This window comes from Monodon monoceros, unplaced genomic scaffold (genome assembly GCF_005190385.1).
Source record: "Monodon monoceros isolate NGI ecotype Baffin Bay Population unplaced genomic scaffold, NGI_Narwhal_1 Super_Scaffold_1, whole genome shotgun sequence".
In the NCBI taxonomy this organism is placed as follows: Eukaryota; Metazoa; Chordata; class Mammalia; order Artiodactyla; family Monodontidae; genus Monodon; species Monodon monoceros.
The window spans coordinates 86,427,665-86,448,204 of NW_021703765.1; the positions used below are offsets into that span (position 1 = coordinate 86,427,665).

The following is a 20,540-nucleotide window of genomic DNA, read 5'->3' on the forward strand; positions in this document are numbered from 1 at the left end:
CCGGGAAGATCCCACGTGCCGTGGAGCGGCTGGGGCCGTGAGCCATGGCCACTGAGCCTGCGCGTCTGGAGCCTGTGCTCCGCGACGGGAGAGGCCACAGCAGTGAGAGGCCCGCGCACCGCAAAATAAAAAAAAAAAAAAAAAGAAATCCTTTCATGGAAGGATGATCACCCTCCCCATTTCACAGATGGGAAAACCGTGGCTCAGCGAGGGGAACTGACCTGCCACGGTCTCCCAGTTGGGGTTTGGGTCATCTATCCAACTCCAGTGTGCAGCTTCAAACTCCTCTCCTTCCAGGAAGCCCTCCTGACCTTCAACACAGCCCATCAGCACCGTGCTTTCTTGTCACTCACACTCACTGCCTTAGAGAACAGAGAATGCCAGGCAGCTGCCTCCCCGCTACCGGGCTGTAAACTCTCAGAGGAAGGCACCCAGGCTCTGAGCTTTGGGCACCCCGTCTTGTGCTCTGCAAGCAGCCAGCGTTGGTTCTGTGAATAAAGTGTGAACTGGATGAAACCACCTCCCTGATCCCCACTCCCCAACTTCCTGTGGATGCCTGGGGGCCATGCGTTTTTCTGCAGGGGTGGGGCTGCATCAGAAAGGGACCCACAGGGCTGGTGGAGTCGGTGGAGGGAAGGTCAGGGGACTGTGGACAAGCGGAAAAGAGAGCTGGAGCTCTCAGCCAAGTCAGCTGAGCGAGACCCACGCGCCAGGCATCGCCCAAGAGCTCACATGCTTCCCTCACTTACTTCTCACAGTGATACAGGGAGATAATCAGTATTTCATCCCATTTTACAGGTGAAGAAACTGAGAGCAAGGCTGTGAAGGAAGCTGCCCAAGGCTGCAGGGAGCAGGGCTGCTTACCCAGGTGGTCTGGCTCTGCAGCCACATTTTAGCTGCAAAGCTCTGCTCCACCAAGGAAGGTAAGCTTTTCTCCTTCCCTGCGTCCACTGCTAAGAGCTCAAGCACATGGAACATTAACACATTTTCCACAGTCTGCTCACATAGTGTGAAAATAGTCCCTTGCATAACCCAGGCACTTTCTGTTACTTTCTTTCTCTGAAATGAAATCGAGGCTTGCTGGGTTTCAGATGCAGGCTGCGCCCAGAGCTGGCTTTGACTGGACTATATCCTGTTAAAAGTACAAGCAGTCCTTTTCGCTCTAGCCGGAGGCATAAGCCCTCACCACCGAGCTGACCAGGCTGATGTCTCCCAGTCCATCCCCAGGGGGGCGGTCCAGGGCAGGGACCCTGGCGCCAGCGTGCCGGGGTCCAAATCCCACCACTACCGTCCCCGCTGGGACGTCAGCCCCGAGAGGCAGGAACCCGTGCCTCAGTCACTCCTGACTCGGCATCAGGAACACGTGAGGAGTGAAAAACACACGGATAAAGGAGATTTTCCATCATTCCAGAGAGGGAGAGCTTCCGCCTGCAGGGGAGTTTCCGAGGACCCCTCTCGCCATGAATCGGCCTTACCCCTCCCTCCTTTGACACCTGGCCAACCTCCCTTCAAGGGTACCTGTGCTTTCTGAGAGCAGAACAGAGAAGCTGACCAAACTGTTCCAAGACCTGGATCCCATCTGGGAATGTCCTCAGTGGGACATCGGATATGGAAATGGATAGAGACTTTTTTTTGTCGAGTTTCCAGCCAATGAAGGATAAGCTGTCCTTTCAGAATACGGTGCCGAAACTTTGAAATATGCAGATTGCTGAGCTGAATTGTAAATGCAATCACTTAGCCCCGGCACACTCCCGAGGCGGGGATCACCGCCTGCATGAATTATTCCTAGAAGCGCCGGCCCACTAGATCTGCAGACAGAAGTCTGCGGATAGAGCCAGCCCAGGTGAGGTCCGCTCCTCCCAAGGGAATTATGTGAGGGGTGTTTATCTCAGGGTGAAGCATCCCTGCCTCTCGTCCCCTGAAAATGCCAAGGCCCAGGTCTGCACAGCGCTAACCTCTGTGACCGGAAGTGGCCTCGGTTGTTCTGACTCACCAGTGGTCAGTTGGGGTCAGAGCCAGACCAGCAGGCAGAGGATCACAGGCAAAGAAGAGGAAAAAAAGCAAAACCAACGCGCTCTTAGTCTCCTCAGGGTGAGTGAAATGTAATTGCAGGCAGCTCCAGCGGAGGAGAAGGGAAAAGGTGATTCTTGTCAAACACCCCGCTGGCCGAGGCTGTGTGAAGCCTGGGCTCCAGTTGGGAGCACCAAGTATTTTCTCATTTTCTGTAGTAAATCAACAACAGTGGGGGAGATGTGAGACGGATGCAGGGGGTTAAGGCCACTCAATTAATGACCCGGAGCGGGGGGAAGGGCCAACCAGTTAAATGCTGCCACTTTGAAGCAAGACCTGCCAGGACCCGTGATTAAATCCCAAACAGACTGCAGCTGTTCTTTCAGCCACGGTGGCTTTGACTGTTGGGATGGGCAATGCAGGACATTTTAGCTCGTAAAGCAGATTGAGGGAGGATGGAGATGGATGAACTCAAGCTGGAAAGGCCCCGGAACCAGCGGGGAGCTACTCCTGGAATTAAAACTCACAATGAACAGGGGAAGCTTTGTGATGAAATGTACATGCCCTACAGGTGGAATGTGGTCTTCAAAATGGAGCTACTCATGCACAGAAGGGGCTCGGAAACCCCTCCTGAGAAGTCGGCTCTCAGGGGTGGGCGGGCTGGTACAGGAATGCCACGGAGGCAAGGGGTGGTCCAGTGACGCGGCCAGCCCCCCTCCGGCCTCAAGAACCTTCCATGCGCTTCTCAGACTCCCACCCAGCCCCTTCTCCACGGCGCTCTCCTGCAGGCTCCACCCAGGTGTGTCGCGTAAACGGTACTGACGAGGCATCCTCCCAGTGCCACAGTTTGAGGCACTTGCTGTCCTCATGTGGCTTGTGCTCTCGTGTGACGTCTGAATCCCCGTCGCAGGTGGGGAAACCTTGGACGCCTCCCCAGATTCAGCTTCTCAGCTGTGGCATCTGCCTACTGCCGAAGCAAGAACCACAGCATGGGAAGACGGCTGCACGAGGAGACACTTGCTCCCTCTGTGGCTCGAGAGTCCAAGGGAAACGCCTTCTCTCCACCCTTCTGCTTCTCACCTTCCCCCGGGGGCCTCCCAGCCACAGCTCCTACAGGCTTCGATTATTAAAACTCACGGTGTTCAGACTCTTGGTAGGATTTCAGCTTCCCGATCTGAAACCTGGGCCCCGCCGCAGCGGAGGCAGCCTCGGGGACACACGCCCCTTGGCAACATGACAGCCCAGCTCCCCACTCTTCCCACCCCCTTCCTCCATGCCCGCACCCCCCATACCATCCCCTCTGCTGCTCTGATGCAGACCCGGGCTTCCCGAAGTGTGAGGTCGGAACCCTGGCAGGACCGGCACACAGGATAGGATTGTTGGCAGAAGATGAACACGGTGTTAAACAGCATTGACTCGCGCCATGCGACTTATCCCCTTTTAAAGTCTGCCTCGATCTCCCGATTTCTTCAAGGAGAAAGTCTTGGTCTCATGCCAATATATCCCCCATACTCGAGAATCTCCCTTTTAACAAAGAGAGGGCAGGCTTCTGGCTCAGAGCCTCTGGTGACAGCTGCGTCACGGTGGAATTAAAGGGCATGATTTTGTTTTCATTGCGTTCATTCACGTAGTCCCCTCCTGCTTATGGGTACAGTGGCGATTTGCCTTTTAAAATAAATTTATTCTAAACAAAACAATCGTTTAGAGAAAGAGCCGCTCACTCGCTCAGCCAACAGATGTTTATAAGGCACAAACTATACGCAGGGCGCCTCCCTAACCCTTGGCATCTAGAGCTGTGAGTAAAACAGACGCAAATTCCCACCCTGAGATGAATGGCAGAGCAGGTGTTGTGCACAAATCTGGTGAAACAGTACCAGTCTTATGTGAATGTCTCTAGTTTGAAAGACAGCAGGGCCAGCAAGTACCTGTTCCCAGTGGAGGGGAGTGACGTTGGCAGGGCTGGCGGGAGGGGGCCTGCACCTGAGATGTCCGAGGCCATTGCCTGGTAGACCACAATTGGACCTTCTGTTATTTTAACTTGAACTTTTAATAAGTGCAGAAATGTAGATCATTCTGAAGCGAGTATGCTTTTAGCAGCTGCCATCACTAACTTTCTAAACAACCTGGGGCAAGTCCTGCTGTCTCACTGGCCCTCAGCTTTTCCATCTGTACAATGGGCCCATGGCGTTGACTTCTGACTGTAATGGCTTTGACCTCTGACTGTAAAGCACTTGGGCTGGGGTGGGTCTGGTTAGAGGGAATTAACGCACATGTGTCTGAATTTTAAAAACCAACCAACCAACCCAAATGGAAACCCTCCCATCCCATCCCCAGCTTGAATTCAGCCTCTGCTCCTAAGGGGTCATAAGAAGGCAGAAGGGCTTGAACATACGATCAACTGAATGGGACTCTCTTTCCCTTCTCACTGAGTTTAGAGGTTCTCCAATTCCACTTTCGAAAGACTCGCTGTGCCAGTTGCAGGCAACGGAACCAGGGATGCTGTATTTTATGTGCAATTTAAGATATTCAGAAGGATGATTTTTGTCTATAAACATTTTTTCTTGCCTTGAGCACTGAATTTAGAAGCAAACTCTCGTGTACATACAGGATGTGACTACACTGCATTTCCTTAAAGAATATTTTCCCCCGGGTCCTGTGAATTTGAATCTACACACACCACCTAATAAGTCTTTGCTGAGGTCAACAAGACATCTCAAGTAAAGGTCACTGGACCGGCTAAAGAAAGGGTGTGGGGAGAGCTGGGGAGAATACCCTGCCTCTGGGCCCTGCTCCCGGGGACAGCCTTTCCTTCCCACCAGCTCCTTCAAGCCAGGAGAGGTATTTCTAGAAAGCAGTCAAAGCAAAGGAAATATAAGCAATAAATCAATTTTGTTTGGGTTTCTCCCTCTCCTTTCTAAACTCAGCTGAATTAGTGTCGAGTAGAAACTCCAGGAATCCATTTCATATTTCTTGGATCTAAAACACAACAGACACTAGTGCAAAGGGCAGCGGCTCGCCTCTTCCAGGAAGCATTCTCTTTGCCGTGCTTCAACACCCTTTAACACGGGAACCGGTGCCAGTTTGAAGGGGTGAGCGCTGCTTTCACACAGCTTCTTGTGAACAAAGGTCAGCCCCACTCCTGCACTGTCCTATCCTTAGGGACCGACCTGGGCTGAGTGTTAGATTGGGGCTCTCTTGTCATTTCCAGGAACAAATACTGAATGACCCCTGGGTAAGATGCTATGCTAGGCACATGGCCTAAGAGAGGGATGCAAGACGGATTCATCAAAGAGAGTGGGGTTGGGGGGAGTGGACAGAGGGACAGAAGAGTTGGAGGAAGGGGTGGGTAAAGAAAGGAGAAGGAGGGCTTCCCTGGTGGCGCAGTGGTTGGGAGTCCGCCTGCCGATGCAGGGGACGCGGGTTCGTGCCCTGGTCCGGGAAGATCCCACATGCCACGGAGCGGCTGGGCCCGTGAGCCATGGCCGCTGAGCCTGCGCGTCCGGAGCCTGTGCTCCGCAATGCGAGAGGCCACAACAGTGAGAGGCCCACGTACTGCAAAAAAAAAAAAGAAAAAAAGAAAGGAGAAGCAGAGAGGGACATTGATGACGAGGAAGAGACTTGCTGAAGGGAAGAGGGAGGAAAGATTTTAAAAAGAAGAAAGGAGAAAGGGTGGGAGGAAGGGGAAGAGGGAAGCGAGGGGAAGGGAGAGAGGAAGGAGGGAGAAGCCGGGAGACAGGAGAGGGAGAGGCTGGGGTGGGCCTGGGGATAACACTCCACTTTCCCGAAACCCTTCATCATCTCCCATCAGTGTCGGGAAAGTCGGTCGAAGGTCTTGGCTTTTTCTGCCTCCAAGAATCCTGGTCCCTTCTCACCCTGAAGGGTGGGGAGAACGGCTCTCGGTGCTGAGCTGGCCGTCATGATGTGACAACCCGACACACTGCCAGTGTTTTTATATAATCCTCTGGTTTCCCCATAAAACAGACCATAACACCCTGGCAAGTACACTTCAATAAAGCTGTGTGCTATTACTGGGGCACGCCGCCTTCCCAGAGATGAATCACTGCCAGAATGGTCAAATGGCAGTTGAACCAAACTTTTCTCCCCTCGTGGCTTCAGCTGAGCAGGAGAGATCAGAAAAGCCACGGAGCCCACCAAAAGTACCTCCAGAGAAAAACCAGGAGTTCGGGGGTGGTGAGAAGGTGCTTGGGAAGCCAGAGGATGCTCTGCCTTCCCCGAGCAGGTGGGCATGGCTGCGGACAACTCCTGCGTCCCGGGCGTCACCAAGCCTCAGGTTCAGAGCCGCTGCTCCGAGGCCGGCTGGGCCTCCAGAAGAAAATCCTGAGATGACCCTCACATCGGGCGGGCGCCATGCAGAACAGGCCCTGCCTGTGCAAGCTGACTCCCAGACAGCTCCTGCCGGAGCCTGTTGCTGACGCTGCCTGAGGGGTGTTGCTGGGTCCACTGATGCAGAAACCAGAACAGCACAGGGCAGAGGGCCCACGAGTGAGGTAGGCACTAACTTTCCTCCTTCCTCCTTGTACCTCGGCGCCGCGTGAACCGACGCGGGAGCAGTCGCTTTCTTCTGCTCCGCTGCATCCCCAAGTGGAAAAGTACTCCCCCCCTTCCCCTCACCCTCCTTGACTCCCACTCTGACTCTCAGGGTGACCCACACCTGCTTGGGATGAAACAAGGCGCCCACCTCCAGGAGCTGGGCTTCCTGTAGAAGCTTCCAAGGACTCCAGGGTCCATCTAGGTAACTAACACCTGCCAAGCCCCTGCTAGGCCCTGGAGTCTCTTCATCCACGAGCCACAGGCTCACGGCCTCAGACGTGGCCCACGACTCTTTGTGGAGTGAGCCCTGAGCATCCCCAGGACAGGGGGCTGAAAGGGCCCAGTGGCCGGAGGTACCTTTCTCCACCAACATTTAAAGGACACCTCTGAAGGGCAGTGCCACCACCCCACCTCTCTGCACTTCCTCCCCGAGGGAGGGGAGTGAGTCCTGGCTAAGCCCCGATGCGCCACATCTCCCGGGGCATCACAGCTCTTGTCCTGGGCACCGCCTGCTCTTAACGCAGGCCCTACAACCTCTAGAAGTTCTCTCACATCCCCTCGGGGGACAAGGCGGATTCCCCTCATGTGTGCTGGGGAGAGGGGGGACGGTACGCAAGGGTCCGCTGGGCGAGTGAATGCGTGCGTGGCCAAGCAGGCCAGTGCCCTCTGCCACACGGAGCCTTCATCGCCTTTGGCCTCCTGCCTAATTCCCTGCCAAGAAACAGGAGTTCGACCCCAGCCCTGGTTGGCCATCGGGCCCCTGGGGTCCTCGGAGGTTTTAGCGGTCGGGCGCAGTGCAGCGTCCCAAGCACGGGGACGCTTCCCCCCTGCCCAGCGCCTCTGTCCCGAGCGGGGCGCTGGCTCGGCTCACCGTTCAGCTGGGTGTAGACCACCTCCTCCAGGTGGTCGAGGCGTTGCAGGATGGCCTCGCGCTCCGCCAGCGCGCCCACCGTGGCGTGCCGGCTGCGCACCCGGCGGTCGGCGCTGCGCACGATCTGCACCGGCCCCTCTGAGCGGTCCTGCAGGCGGCAGTACACCGAGAAGAGGATGATGCCCACGAACACCAGGATGTTGACCGTCAGCAAAGTTTTGATCTTCCTGGCCACCGCCATGAACGCGGCTGGAAGCTGGGGGCTGCCTCACCCGCGGGGCATCCCCGTGGGCCCGGCGGCCGTAGGAGCCTCCGTCTGGCCCGCTGCTTCTGGGACCATGAGCCAGCCCGGCTTGCCGCGGGCTGGGGGCTGCGGACCCGCTGCGCGCTCTGCCGCCTGTCCCCGGGAGCTGTCCCTTCAGCACCGCCCGCGCCGGCTCAGCACGCCCCTCCGCCTCCCGGGTTCCCCACGCGCAGGGGCTGCCCGGGGCCGCGGATGCAGGGGGCACCCGGCATCCTCTGCAGAGGGGCGCGGCCCAGTCTTGGGGGCGGCGGGGCAGGCCTCGGGGCCCGGAGAAACGACGGAGGTGCGGGCCGGCAGGCGCTCGGCTGGCGTGCGGCTCCTGCCCTCCCCGCCGCCACGGCGCCGGTGCGGAGTGACGCGGCCGCCCAGCTCATCAGCATGCAAGCGGGGCCCGCACCCTCCCCCGCAGGCCCACCCTCCCGGGACGCCCCCTCCGGGACCACCCTCCCCTCACCTCACCTCCCCTGCGGGGCGCAAGGTCCGGCGCGCGCTCCCGGCGCCCGAGCAGGGTGGGGCGGGGCCTCGCGCTCAGGGTACCCCGACCAAGGGCATCCGGGCGGGGGCGGGGGGGTGCGGAGCACGCGCGCAGTCTCCCTCCACGCCCCCTCCCCAGACTTGACCGACCGAAGCGGGGTCCTGGGGAGCGCCTGGTCAAGGCGGTGTAGTCCGCGCGGATGAGCAGGGGTAGGCGGGGGCGTCTTTATGAGGAGAAGCGGGGACAGTAGGGTCAAAGCCACCTCGGTGGCTCGTCTCCCCCTTCCCTAGGCCAAACTTCCCGGCCTCCCTCCCCTTGCCCCTCTCTGGGGCTGAAGGCTGGGGAAAGTTGAGCCCAAGGACGGGTGGGCCGCGCTTGAGAGTCGGTGGTACCTAGGGGCACCTCCAGGCGGAACTGCGAAACCCACCAGGAGGGGGAAAAGGCGCAGACCCCTGGGCATCGGGTGCTCCAGGTCGGGGTCCTCAGACCTCAGGGGAGAGCAAACCCGGCTCACCGCGTCTCCATTCCCATCTCTAATCTAGCCCCAAGCCCGTGTTTTATAGATGAGACAGCCGGGCTCCGTTGGAAACTGAGCGGCCAGAGGCAAGGGGGTTCTGTCGACTTCACGCTGTCTCGCCAGTGCCTCATGTTTACTTGGTGCTCAGTAAATACTTGTTGAGTGAATAATTGTGGGAACACGCTTTAAGAGCTGGCTTTGTGGGGCTTCCCCGGTGGCGCAGTGGTTAAGAATCCGCCTGCCAATGCAGGGGACACGGGTTCAGCCCTGGTCCGGGAAGATCCCACATGCTGCGGAGCAACTAAGCCCGTGCGCCACAACTATTGAGCCTGCAAGCCACAACTACTGAAGCCCGTGCATCTAGAGCCCGTGCTCCACAACAAGAGAAGCCACAGCAATGAGAAGCCCGCGCACCGCAACGAAGAGTAGCCCCAACTCACCACAATTAGAGAAAGCCCACGTGCAGCAACGAAGACCCAACGCAGCCATAAATAAATAAATAAATAAATAATTTTTTTTTAAAAAGAGCTGGCTTTGTGCTGGTCCCTCACTGTACAGAGATGAATAAGATACTGACCCTTGGGCTTCAGGGCTCTCTTGGCGTGTGTGTGTGTGTGTGTGTGCACATGTCTGTATGCATGTGTGTCTCTGTGAGTGCATTTTGTTTTTTGGCCACATCACGTGGCACGTGGAACTTCCCTGACCAGGGGTCAAACCTGTGTCCCCCGCAGTGGAAGCGCAAATTCTTAACCACTGGACCTCCAAGGAAGTTCCTCTGTGTGTGTATTTGAGTGTGTGTGTTCATATGTGTGTCCACGTATGTGCATTTGTGTGTCCAGAGGTGCATTTATGTGTGTACATATGTGTACATGTGTGTATTTGTCCATGTGTGCATTTGTGGGTGTGTCCGTGAGCATGTACCTGTGTGTGTGTTCGTGTGTATATGTGTGTGTATCCATGTATGAGTGTTTAGGGGAACTTTGGGGTCTCTGGCTCTTGGTCCAGTGCTCTTCTTGCAAGCATACATTTCTAAACGTCAGACATACTAGCCTATCCAGCATGGAGGTTCTGTGCCTCTTGGTAGATTCTCCTGAGAAGCCGAAAGACCCCTTGCTCCTTTCCCTCGTCAAAACTTTCTTTTCTTTCTCAGGAAGTTTGTCCAAGAAAGGCAGAGAACCATCACCAGGAAGGGCCCAGCCGTTGGGACTTGAGGCCACAGCTGGCTACAGGGTGTTCGCCTGAGAGGAAGCTGAGATTCTGTTTTTCATCATCATTCTGGGAGAGTCTCACATGCAGCAAGTTTGATAAACACTGGTCTGTTCTTGGTAAATAGCCATTCCCCTGTCCCTCCTTAAGAAATACTGTATTTTTCTGTTTATAAAATGCCGAGTTGTAAGATGTTTCCCCATTTTACAAGGATGGCTTTTGGAATAAAAATGCAAACGGTTAACATTTACACAGTGGGTAAGATTGTGCCAGACCCTGTTCTAGGTCCTTTATGGCCATTAACCGATTAAGACCAACAGCAACGGGCATGATCTAATTAAACTATGAGGAAACTGAGGCAGTGAGAGGGCGAAAGCCTTGTTCAAGGTCACATCAAGGGCAAAGCATGGATCTGGGCTTCAAGCCCAGACAATTTGGCTCCAGAATCAAATGTATTAGCCACTGTCACTCAAGAAAAGAAAAATCAAGCACTTTTCATTAGATGTCTATTGAACATGATGTTAGAGTGGTTTTGCAGAAGGAAGCATTCTTTTGTTCGTGTAAACACGTTGAGCTGCGTCCTAAGGTTTAGCAGGAAATGATGCATCCCCAATATGCATTCACATCTGGCTACATTTCATCTGAAGTACAAGCACATTGACCTGGGAAAGTTTGGGGGTGCTTTGCAGGGACGGAAATGCATCAGTCCAGCCAACTGGTGTTCATTTGATTTCTTAAATATACTGAATGCTCAGCAGTGAGCTGTGAGATGTGCTGCAGTAATGTGGCTCTAACGCAGGACCGTGCAAGGAGAAGGACCACCCCGCTTCCACCAGGACCATCTTCCCTCCGACAGAGCTCTGGCTTCCCGGGGGCTTCCTCAGATGCCAGCCCTTCAGAAGCCGCAAGGGAGCCTGCAGTCCACAGTGCTGATTTGCCAGCCTGGGAAAACCCTCACCGGAATTGCGGATACCAAGTGGGAAGGCATCCACGGGACTAAGGGAGTCTTGTGGTCACAGCCTTGAGGTGGGCAGGCGTCTGTGCTGGTGCAGGCCACGGGAAGGCGGAACCATGGAAATACAAAGTGGCCCCGGGAAGGGACGTGCTAGGTCCTCTGATGTCCTTGAAGTCAGCCTCCGTCCCGAGGTTTGCCTTGAGACAACACTCTTGTCTGAACAGAATTCACTCTGACTTGGGCCTTGTCCTTTTGTGGACCACAAACTGAACCTCAAGATTCACTAGATGATTCTCTCCTAGCTCATGGAGAGGAGGGCGTTTCCTGTTCAGAATTCAGCCTGAGTATATGGCATGCGGGTGTTTTATTATCTAAACGCAACAGTCAGGAGAGCCTGGGTGGTGTTGCAGAAACAAACGGCCAAATCTCGGCAGCTCAAACAATGCGGGGCTATTTCTCGGACAAGCTGCACATCCACGGGGGTCAACAGGGGAGTTTGCTTACGACTCGCCTCGGGACCCAGTCGTCCGAGAGCAGCCACCTTGAGCGTTGCCTACAGCTGTGCCGAGGGGAGAGGAGAGGAGAGCTTAGGGGGGGCCTCACGCTGGTCATTAAACTCCCAGCCTAGAAGTGACACCTGCTATTTCCACTCAAAACGTATCATCCAGAAAGTGTCATGTGGACCACCCCGCACCAACAGCTGGGGTAGAAGTGAAATTCTGCCGTGCACTTGGAAGAGGGCGATCTGGAGATATTTGGGTGAATAACACTCAGGATCCACACAGCAACCTTCCAGAAAATTAGGATTTTATTCCAAACTCCTCCCACACTCCCAAATACCAGGCTCCCCGGGGTAGCAACCCAGGATTGTTGTCAAATTAAAATTTAATGCAACCATTTTATGGAAGACTAAAGCAAAAACAAAAAACAAAAAAACGTGTGGTGAATTTTGGTTTAGACGGGAATCATTGATGAGGCTGGACCTCAGGCATCTGCTCCTGAGTCAACATCCTCTGAGAATTGCAAGCTGAGCTTCTGAATGATGGGGCTCCTCCCCATGGGGATTCTCAGCTGGCAGGGGCCCAAGACGAGGGCAGAGGTTGTACGGGCCAAGTTCTTGCTGAGAGATTGACCCCCAGACACGGAGCTGCAGGAACACTCCAACAGCTCCAGTTCATGACCAGAGACAAAGTGGGGAGCTAATGACACCACAGGATCCCAACTCCAGTCTTGTCTTCCCCTGCCTCTGACTTAGGCCACCAGATCTGACTCTAAGCAGCTTTAAAGAGGCAACAGAGATGTTGGCGGACTCCGTTCCTTAACCGCGGGCCCCTTTGGATGCTCCCCATGACAGCCGGTGGGCCTGCAGCCCATTACCCCCACAGATGGGTACATCAGTCCTCGGGCAGGTGATGCAGGTGCACGGTGGGTGGAGAGGCAGGGAGGTCTGAGACCTGCAGGCCAGACCACCACCTGCCTTCTCCGGGCACAAAGGGCACCTTCCACTGAGCCAAGAGAGGAAAGTAGCGCCAGGATGACCAGAAAGTGCGTGCAAGGGGTGGGGAGGGGGAGTAGGGGTGTGTGAGAGAGAGATGGACAGGGAGAGAAAGATGGGAAGGACGGGGAGGGAGGAGGAGAAAGAGAATTTGGTGGGAGGTGGGGTGGAAGGGAGCGTCCATTGCAATGGAAGACGCTGGGTGTCGCTTCCTGCTGTAATTTCTCCCCAAGACATTCTAAAATGGTGATCGAATTTGCGAGCGTCCTCACCGCCTGAATCACGTCTGGCCCTTGGGTTCTGAAGCTATAACCCAGCTTCACAACTGCTCCGGCACAATGACATTGTCTATTTCCCGACAGTAATGGTTCAAACGTCTGTTCCTCACTGGTCTCACGTAGAACAAAAACCTCATCTAGGAGGCCTTCCGTGTCTGACTCTTACTATATTTACCAGACACTTAAAGAGCGTTTACCACATGCCAGACACTCGTCCAAGTACTTTACAAAATGCATTCACGCAACCCTCAAAGGGAAGCGCCATTATGCCCATCTTGTAGATGAGGAAATAGAGGCACAGAGAGGTTTAGTAACTGCCTAAAGTCACACAGGTATCGGAGATGGAGCTGGGATGCAACCCAGGCCACCGGGCTCCAGCTCTTAAACTCTACGCTCAGGTGCCTCTGCTGCCAGTAAGCTATCTAAAATATATCCTTCCTTTTATCATATTGAAGATTAATCTCTCCTGTTTCCTACTCGCCCATAACGCTAACTTGTCCCTTCATCACAGGTGCCTGGGCTGCTGAATCATTAATCCACCAGGGTATTCAAAGCACCACCAAACAGCACCTTAAATCAACAGCATTCAGTCATTCAGCAGGTGCGTCTACAACCAAGGCAGGGCTCACAGGTCAGGCTCATCTCTGCTCCATGACGTCTGGGGCCCCAGTTGGCATTAAGGAGTGGAAGGGGACCATCTGAAGGTTCATTCACTCGTGGCTGTCGTTGTGGCCAGTGGTTGGCTGGGACCTGGGCTGGGCTACCGGAACACCCATGCTGGCCCCTCCGCTCACACTGGCCCCTCCACGTGGCCAGGGCTTCCTCACAACGTGACTGCCAATTCCAGGACCGAGCCTGCCTAGAGGGCCAGCCACACTGCCTCTTGTGACCCAGCCTCAGAAGTTACACAGTGTTGCTTCCGCCACCCAGATTGAGGGGAGGGACACAGACAACATCTCTTTGTGGGCATGTTTTGGAATCACTCTACCTGGGGACCTCTTCCCTAACCAGTCTGATGAAATGTCTCTTGCTCTCACTTCCCAGCTGTTGGAAGGATATGGCTCAAGCCTAGCTGCACGGAGGACCATCCCCCCCGGTGCAGCCAGGGGTCTTGTTTGTGTGGGCATCATTCTTGATTGCAGTTAGGTTTTAACAGCTACACCACTTGAGCAGCTGAGTCTAATGTCATAAACCCTGGGCTGGAGTCCCAGCGGGGCAGATGCCGTCAGTTGCTTACCCAACCTCCCTTCCTTCCCTGTTGCAAGAGCAGCAACAAACGCCTCTTGGCCACAAACGCCTATTTCAGACCAAGAAGTAAATCTTGATTAGTTGAAACCAACCCATGATAGGTCTATGGAAGGTGCTATGGTCTGAATGTTTGTGTCCCCCCCCCCCGCAAATTTCATATGTTGAAATCCTAACCCCCAAAGGTGATGGTATTAGTAGAAGGTGGGGCCTTCGGGAGGTGATTAGGTCATGAGGTGGAGCCCTCAAGGGTGGGGTTAGTGCCCTTATTAAAGAGGCCCCAGAGAGCTCCCTCGCCCCTTCCGCCATGTAAGGACACAGCCGGAAGTTGGCAGTCTGTAGCCTGGAGACGATCCTCACCTGACCATGCTGGTGCCTTGATCTTGGACTTCCAGCCTCCAGAACTGTGAGAAATAAGTATCCGTTGTTTATGCGCTACTCAGTCTGTGGCATCTTGTTATAGCAGCTCCAATGGACTAAGACAGGTGGTCACATTAGCCAGTTGTGGCCGAGAGTGTAGGCAGAAGTCTGCAGGGAAGAGCTTGTAGGAAAGGTTTTCTTCCTTGAGTAAAAAGCACTGATTCTACTGATCTGGCCAATTTTCCCTTTCCCCCTTCCATTTGTCCTCTCTGGAACTCAAATGTGATGCCTGGAGGGACAGCAGCCATTTGGTAACCATGAAGCTACAAGCATATGGATGAAGGTCAACACCCATTAAGGATGACAAAACAGAAAAGTGAAGGAGGAAGGTCTCTGACAGCATCACTGAGCAGCTCTCCAGGACTGGGCTGCTGGCCTGTGGAATCCTGTTACGTGAAACAAATGAACTGCTATCGCTTGAGCTGCCATTAGCCAGGCTTTCGGCCCTGCATCCCTAGTCAATATACCTCATGAGCCACTCCACGGTTTGGGGCCGGCTGAACCACTCAGTCATCCACCACAAGCGCAACTTCCGTGGTCCCCTGACTCATGAACCCCCATAAATGTCTACCGTCCTGTAGCTGGAGAACAAGGGTGACGTGTCTTCCCCGTCCTGTGCTCTGAGCAAGGAGCTTTTAGTGACTGCAACTAGCAAACTGTTGCCAAAGCAACACGTATAACCTGGATCTGCCCTGAGCACCCGTGGCCTCTGCTTGGGGCTGTGTGCATCCAGGGCTGTCACTGCACCCGGGGCACCCAGGCTACTCCAAGGCCAGAGGCTGCAGGCTGCTTGGTACCTTTGCAGTGAAAGAGGCAGGGAGGGAGCTTCCCATGACCTTGGCTGTCCTCGCCCTCAGAGCCTTGTCATCAGCTGAGCGCCCTGCGGGTTGAGGAGGGTCACCTGCACCCAGGTGGGAATGCTGCCCCAGGCTCTGCCAGCCCCACATGGCGCCACCCCCATCCTACCTGTGCCCGCCTTGCCTGGGCATGGCTCGGCCCACACCTGCTTCTTTCTGACGGGGCCCCTTCTGTGGTCCGTGCCGACCTGGAGTCTGGCCCCTGTGGAGGAGATGGACCACCAGGGCCTCTTGAATCCCTGTCCCTCTGTCCTGCCCTCTGTGGCTAAGCTTCCTGGTGCGGCTGCCTTTACTTCCTGCTTGGATTCCCATCCTCGGTTCCCCCTTCACTGGCACCCCTGCCTTCCCACCAGAAGGGCTCTCGTGAAGGTACTTGCCAGACTCAGGGACCTGCTCTCAGTTCCTCCCTCACGCCCCTCCCATGCTGTGCTGGGACGTGTTTAACATCAGCTCTGCGGGGGGAAGAGAGCAGTTGTGTAGGGTTTGCCAATTTCCGTGGTGTAAATACTCCCATCACGGCTGGTTTCAAGCTGGCAATGTGACACCACTGAACGTAGAGTTGGGGACACGCCCAGTTGGGCTTTGTGCGCTGGGTGGAGCCTCTCCGCCCGGCCAGCCCCTCTCTCGGCGGCCCTGACACCAGGTCGCTCGCCTTTCTCGGAAACTGCTCTCCAGCTAGGGTGGCACCACCCTTCCTCGGATTCCCTCCTGCGCCTCTGGCCTCGCCTTCTGGGTCTCCTGTGGAGACTGGTCTTCCCTGCTCAGCCTTGAAGTGTGGCGCCGCTCAGGGCCCTGTCCTTAGACCTTCCTTCAACACACTCCACCCGGCTGCATCCACACCCGCTTCCATTTCCGTCCGAACGCCCCAAGTCAGCATCTTCTTCCCATACTGTGGAGCTTAGGAGAAAAGCCTGCGGATACAAGCCCAGAATGGCAGAGACCTCAGCGAGATGGAGATGCCGACTCCCCGGGTCCGTCCAGGCGACTGGTCCCATCCCGGTCTCTGCCCACCCTGTGGTTCGGTGGTCCACACTTTGTAATCCTCATTCCACACCACACCTTTCTTTCCTTCCCAATCAGACCACACAGCACAGGTCTTCATCACCTCTTTAAGTTGGTCCCCATGGACTTCCCTGGTGGCGCAGTGGTTAAGAATCCACCTGCCAATGCAGGGGACACGGGTTTGAGCCCTGGTCCGGGAAGCTCCCACATGCCGCGGAGCAGCTAAGCCCGTGTGCCACAACTGCTGAGCCTGCGCTCTAGAGCCCGCGAGCCACAACTACTGAGCCCACGTGCTGCAACTACTGAAGCCCGTGCACCTAGAGCCCATGCTCTGCAGCAAGAGAAGCCCACACAGCACAACGAAGAGTAGCCCCTGCTCAACGCAACTAGAGAAAGCCCGCGCGCAGCAACGAAGACCCAACACAGCCAAAAATAAATAAATTAAATAAATTAATTTTTTAGAAAAAGTTGTTCCCCGTGACCCCCATCCCTCTTGCCGTCCGTCATCGATGGTGGCATGAGGATTCCTTCCAAAGCATAGCTCCAGCAGGGGTGCCACACTTTCTCACATGCTTCCACGGCTCGCTAGTGCCTCCAGGATAAAGTCTGCCCCGGCGCGCCTCAGGCCTCTGCACGCTCACTCTCCGCTATGTCCCCAGCACCATCTGCTGCTGTGCTCCATCTCCCCTCACCACTGGTCGATAAAATGGAAACCTGCGCTGTTTCCTCGACACCCTGCCCCGTGCCCCTGTGCTTGAGCTCAGCTGTCCCTTCCCAGGAATCCCCGGACACGGCTGGCTGGTAATGGTGTTATCACTACCGATTTGCAGACAAGGAAACTGAAGCTCAGAGACGTGAAGTGACCAGCCAGGCCACACAGTGGGGAAGCTGCACAGCCAGGATTGGCACGAGGGCAGTCGTATGCCAGCAGGCTCTGCCTCGTTGGAAGCGAACTTGGATCTCAAGACATCCAGAGTGTGGGGCCTCAGTCATGCAGGCCCAGGGCTGCCACCTCCCCCTTACCTGGAGGACACGTTTCAAGGTGCCCGGTGTGCTGCCAGGACAGGATAAGGGGGCTCAGCAAGTTCCTGAGGCCCAGAAGACCACGACGAAGGCCCTTTGTTCAGGGTTTCTGCTGCTGTCATGCGGGGAAGTGATGTGACCTGGGTCAGCGCGTTATCAAAGAGAAACAGACATCTTTGCATGAGGAACGTGAAAGTACCGTCATCTTCAGAGGGACACCTTTGGTCTCCCTTTGTGCTGTAGGTAGGGTTAGCTCAGAGCCCACAGAGAACACCTCAGCTGGAAAAGGCCATTACTGGACACTCTTCCTTCTGCCAGAGGAGAAAATCTCCGTCTAAACGGTTTTCATTTCCATCGACTCCCAGGCCTGGAGTAGACCTGTAAGCTGGCCGGCCAGCCCGCCCTTATCGGGTCCCTTGAAAGGGTCTAATAACCCAGGCTGACTTGAAAATACAGCATTCATAGTTTCCAGGGACCCACTGCCCAGCCTTCGCGGGGTCCTGTCCAAGCAGAGGGAGGCTGCAGCCTCTGGGGAGCAGCCCCAGCGCGGAGCTGTGGGCCGCCGATGACTGCGGTGTGCTACCCACGCAGTCGCCAAGGCCGGCCGGAGTCAGACCTTCGTGGGCCGAGGCTCCCAGAGCGGCATGGGGCGCGGGTGAGTGAGCGAAGGTGGCCCCGTGCCACACACGGCCCTGAGAGGCTGGGAGCGTCCAGCCTGGACTTCCGCGAGCTGATGGCCGGGTCTGACCACAGAGGAAGCTGGGGGACACACAGTGGCTTGGGAGCGAGCAGAAGGCCCCCGGAAGGGGCCCCTGTCCCGGGGACACGCTCTGTGGCTCCACCTCACCTGGAAAGATATCAGCGTCGGGGCGGAGTTGGAGGAGGTTGTAGACACAGAACAATTGCACGATAAGATCGGGGTTTTTCCCCAGCTTTATTGGGGTATAAATGACAAATAAAAATTGTAGATACTTAAGGTGTACAAAGTGATGATTTGATACGCGCATACATTGTGAACCGATCATCACAATTAAGCTAATAGCACATCCATCACCCCACTTAGGTACCATTCTGTGTGTGCGGTGAGAATAACATTTCCTCTCAGCAAATTTCAAGTACACAGAGCAGGTCTGTTAAACACAGTCTCCACACTGTCCGTGAGATCCCGCTTGCAAATGGAACTTTCTGCCCTTTGACCAGCATCTCTCCATCCCCCCCACCAGCCCCTGGAAACCGGCATCCTACTCTTTTCGCTTTTACACACATTCCACATGTGAGCGAGATCATGCGCTGTTTGTCTTTCTCTGTCTGGATCATCTCACTCGGGTCCGTCCATGTTGTTGTAAATGGCAGGATTGCCTCTTTTTTTTTGCGGTACGCGGGCCTCTCACTGTTGTGGCCTCTCCCTCTGCGGATCACAGGCTCCGGACGCGCAGGCTCAGCGGCCATGGCTCACGGGCCCAGCCGCTCCGCGGCACGTGGGATCCTCCCGGACCGGGGCACGAACCTGTGTCCCCTGCATCGGCAGACGGACTCCCAACCACTGCACCACCAGAGAAGCCCCATGGCCTTCTTTTTTTTTAATATTTATTTATTTATTTGGAGTCTTAGCCACTGGACCACCAGGGAAGCCCCAACATGGTCTTCTTTTTAAGCTCCATGTGGGAACAGAAGCTATCTGAGGGGGCCCTCTGACTGCTCAGTTGGCAGCCTCGCAGGGGGAGGGGTGGGGCTGAGGCCTGGAGAGTGACCGGCCCTGTGGTGGACCTCTGTTTTCTTGCCGCCCACCCATCACCCCTTCTTCTGGAAATAATGTCTGTTTGGGGGCGCCACCCCTCATTCAGCCACAGTCCAGGGGCTTGCATGGCTCCCCTCCCACCCCGCACTCACCCTGGGGCAGGCGGACATCAGGTGGGCGGATCAGACGCTGTGTTGTGCTGGTGACTGTGATCGGCTCACAAAAGGACAGCGACCAGGCTGTTGGATCTGGTCAGAGGTGACCCAAGACTTCTGCTTGAGTGACCAGGAAAGACAGATTTGGGGGCTGTGAGCTGTGACCCCAGTGCAGCCAGTGCCGCTGCAGGGAAGTAACCCAAAGGGCCATGCAGCCAAGCCCCGGGGAAACTACAGCCTTGGGACGGGAAGAGCTAAGACCCTGAGGCAGTGACTGAGCCTCTGGATCAATCTGTACCTGAAGCCGGTACACAACGTGTCAGTTCAGTGCCAAGACCAGATGAGAGGCGCAGGAAACCTGTGGGAAGAAATGCCTGCAGAGGGTGCGGGGGAGGAAACCGGAGGGGGCAGGGACGTGTTCAGACCGAGCAGGTCTGGCCCCTGCGGGGAGGCAGGAGGAAGGAGTAGCAGGGCCGGGGAGCCCAGTCTGAGATGCGGCTGGAAAGTCTCAGCCAGGCTGGCGGCGTCCTCCAGCCAGCGCTGCCCCACGTCCTGCAGGAAGGCCTGCGCCCACCCCAGAAAGAGAGTTCACAAAGGAGGAAAGACAAGTGGCCAGTACACTTATGGAGAAACAATCAACTTCTCTGGTGACCAAAGACCTCCAGATTAAAACATCCATAAATATCACTGTAACCGCTCGACCAGCTGGGGCCAAAAGGACAGCATGATGTCATGGGGCGGGGCTGCCTCTCCCGCTGCAGGGAGAGTAAATGGGCGCTTTCTGGGGGCGACCTAGCCCTACTGACCCAAGTCCCCACAGTCACAGCCCGCCTTTGACTGCAAAACCACGTCTAGTCTTGTGTGCTTCCAAAACAGAGATGTGAACAGACAGGTGTGCAAGGAGATTGGAGTGCTGTTTCAGGAGGGGGTGGGGAACGCTTTTTTGCCAGGTGTGCATGTGAGTGTGTGTGCAGTGTGTGTACGTGGAGGTGACTTGCAAGTGGGTGTGTGCTGCGCGTGTTTGCACACAAGTGTGTGTGTGACTGCGTGTGTGCACGTGCCCGTGTGTGCCCCCCGCGGCAACAGGGCCTGACTGACTTGGCGGGAGTGGGTGGCATGCGGCCGGGCGGAGAGGGGAATGCTGGTTTGCATAAGTCACCAAGGCTGCTTTGCAGAAAAGGAGGCCAGGGTCAGAGACCAGGAGGCCTCAGCGCGTCGTCTCGGCGTGAAAGCCTGACGTCTGCGCGGACTTTGGTTCTTCTGGGCACGGAGGATGGGCGCCACACCTGGGCGGCAGGGATGGAAAGCGGGCTCGCCTCTCCCCGGCGACCGGGGTACAGGCGCATCGCTCTTGTCTCTGGAATCCTGACCTCACGCAGTCAGGCTGCTGGCACCTCTCAGGGCCCACACGCACAAGCATCGCCTCACTGCGCACCCC

At 55.9% G+C, this 20,540-nt stretch overlaps 1 protein-coding gene across 1 annotated transcript in view; it reads right to left on the minus strand.

Moving 5' to 3' along the window:
* Nucleotides 1-7,673, minus strand: part of GALNT9 (polypeptide N-acetylgalactosaminyltransferase 9) — a 91,504-nt gene extending 83,831 nt beyond the window's left edge. Inside the window, exon 1 of the mRNA XM_029226959.1 lies at nt 7,433-7,673. Coding sequence (XP_029082792.1) covers nt 7,433-7,673 — 241 coding nt within the window. The remainder of the gene's footprint in view (nt 1-7,432) is intronic.
* Nucleotides 7,674-20,540: the final 12,867 nt, after the last annotated feature.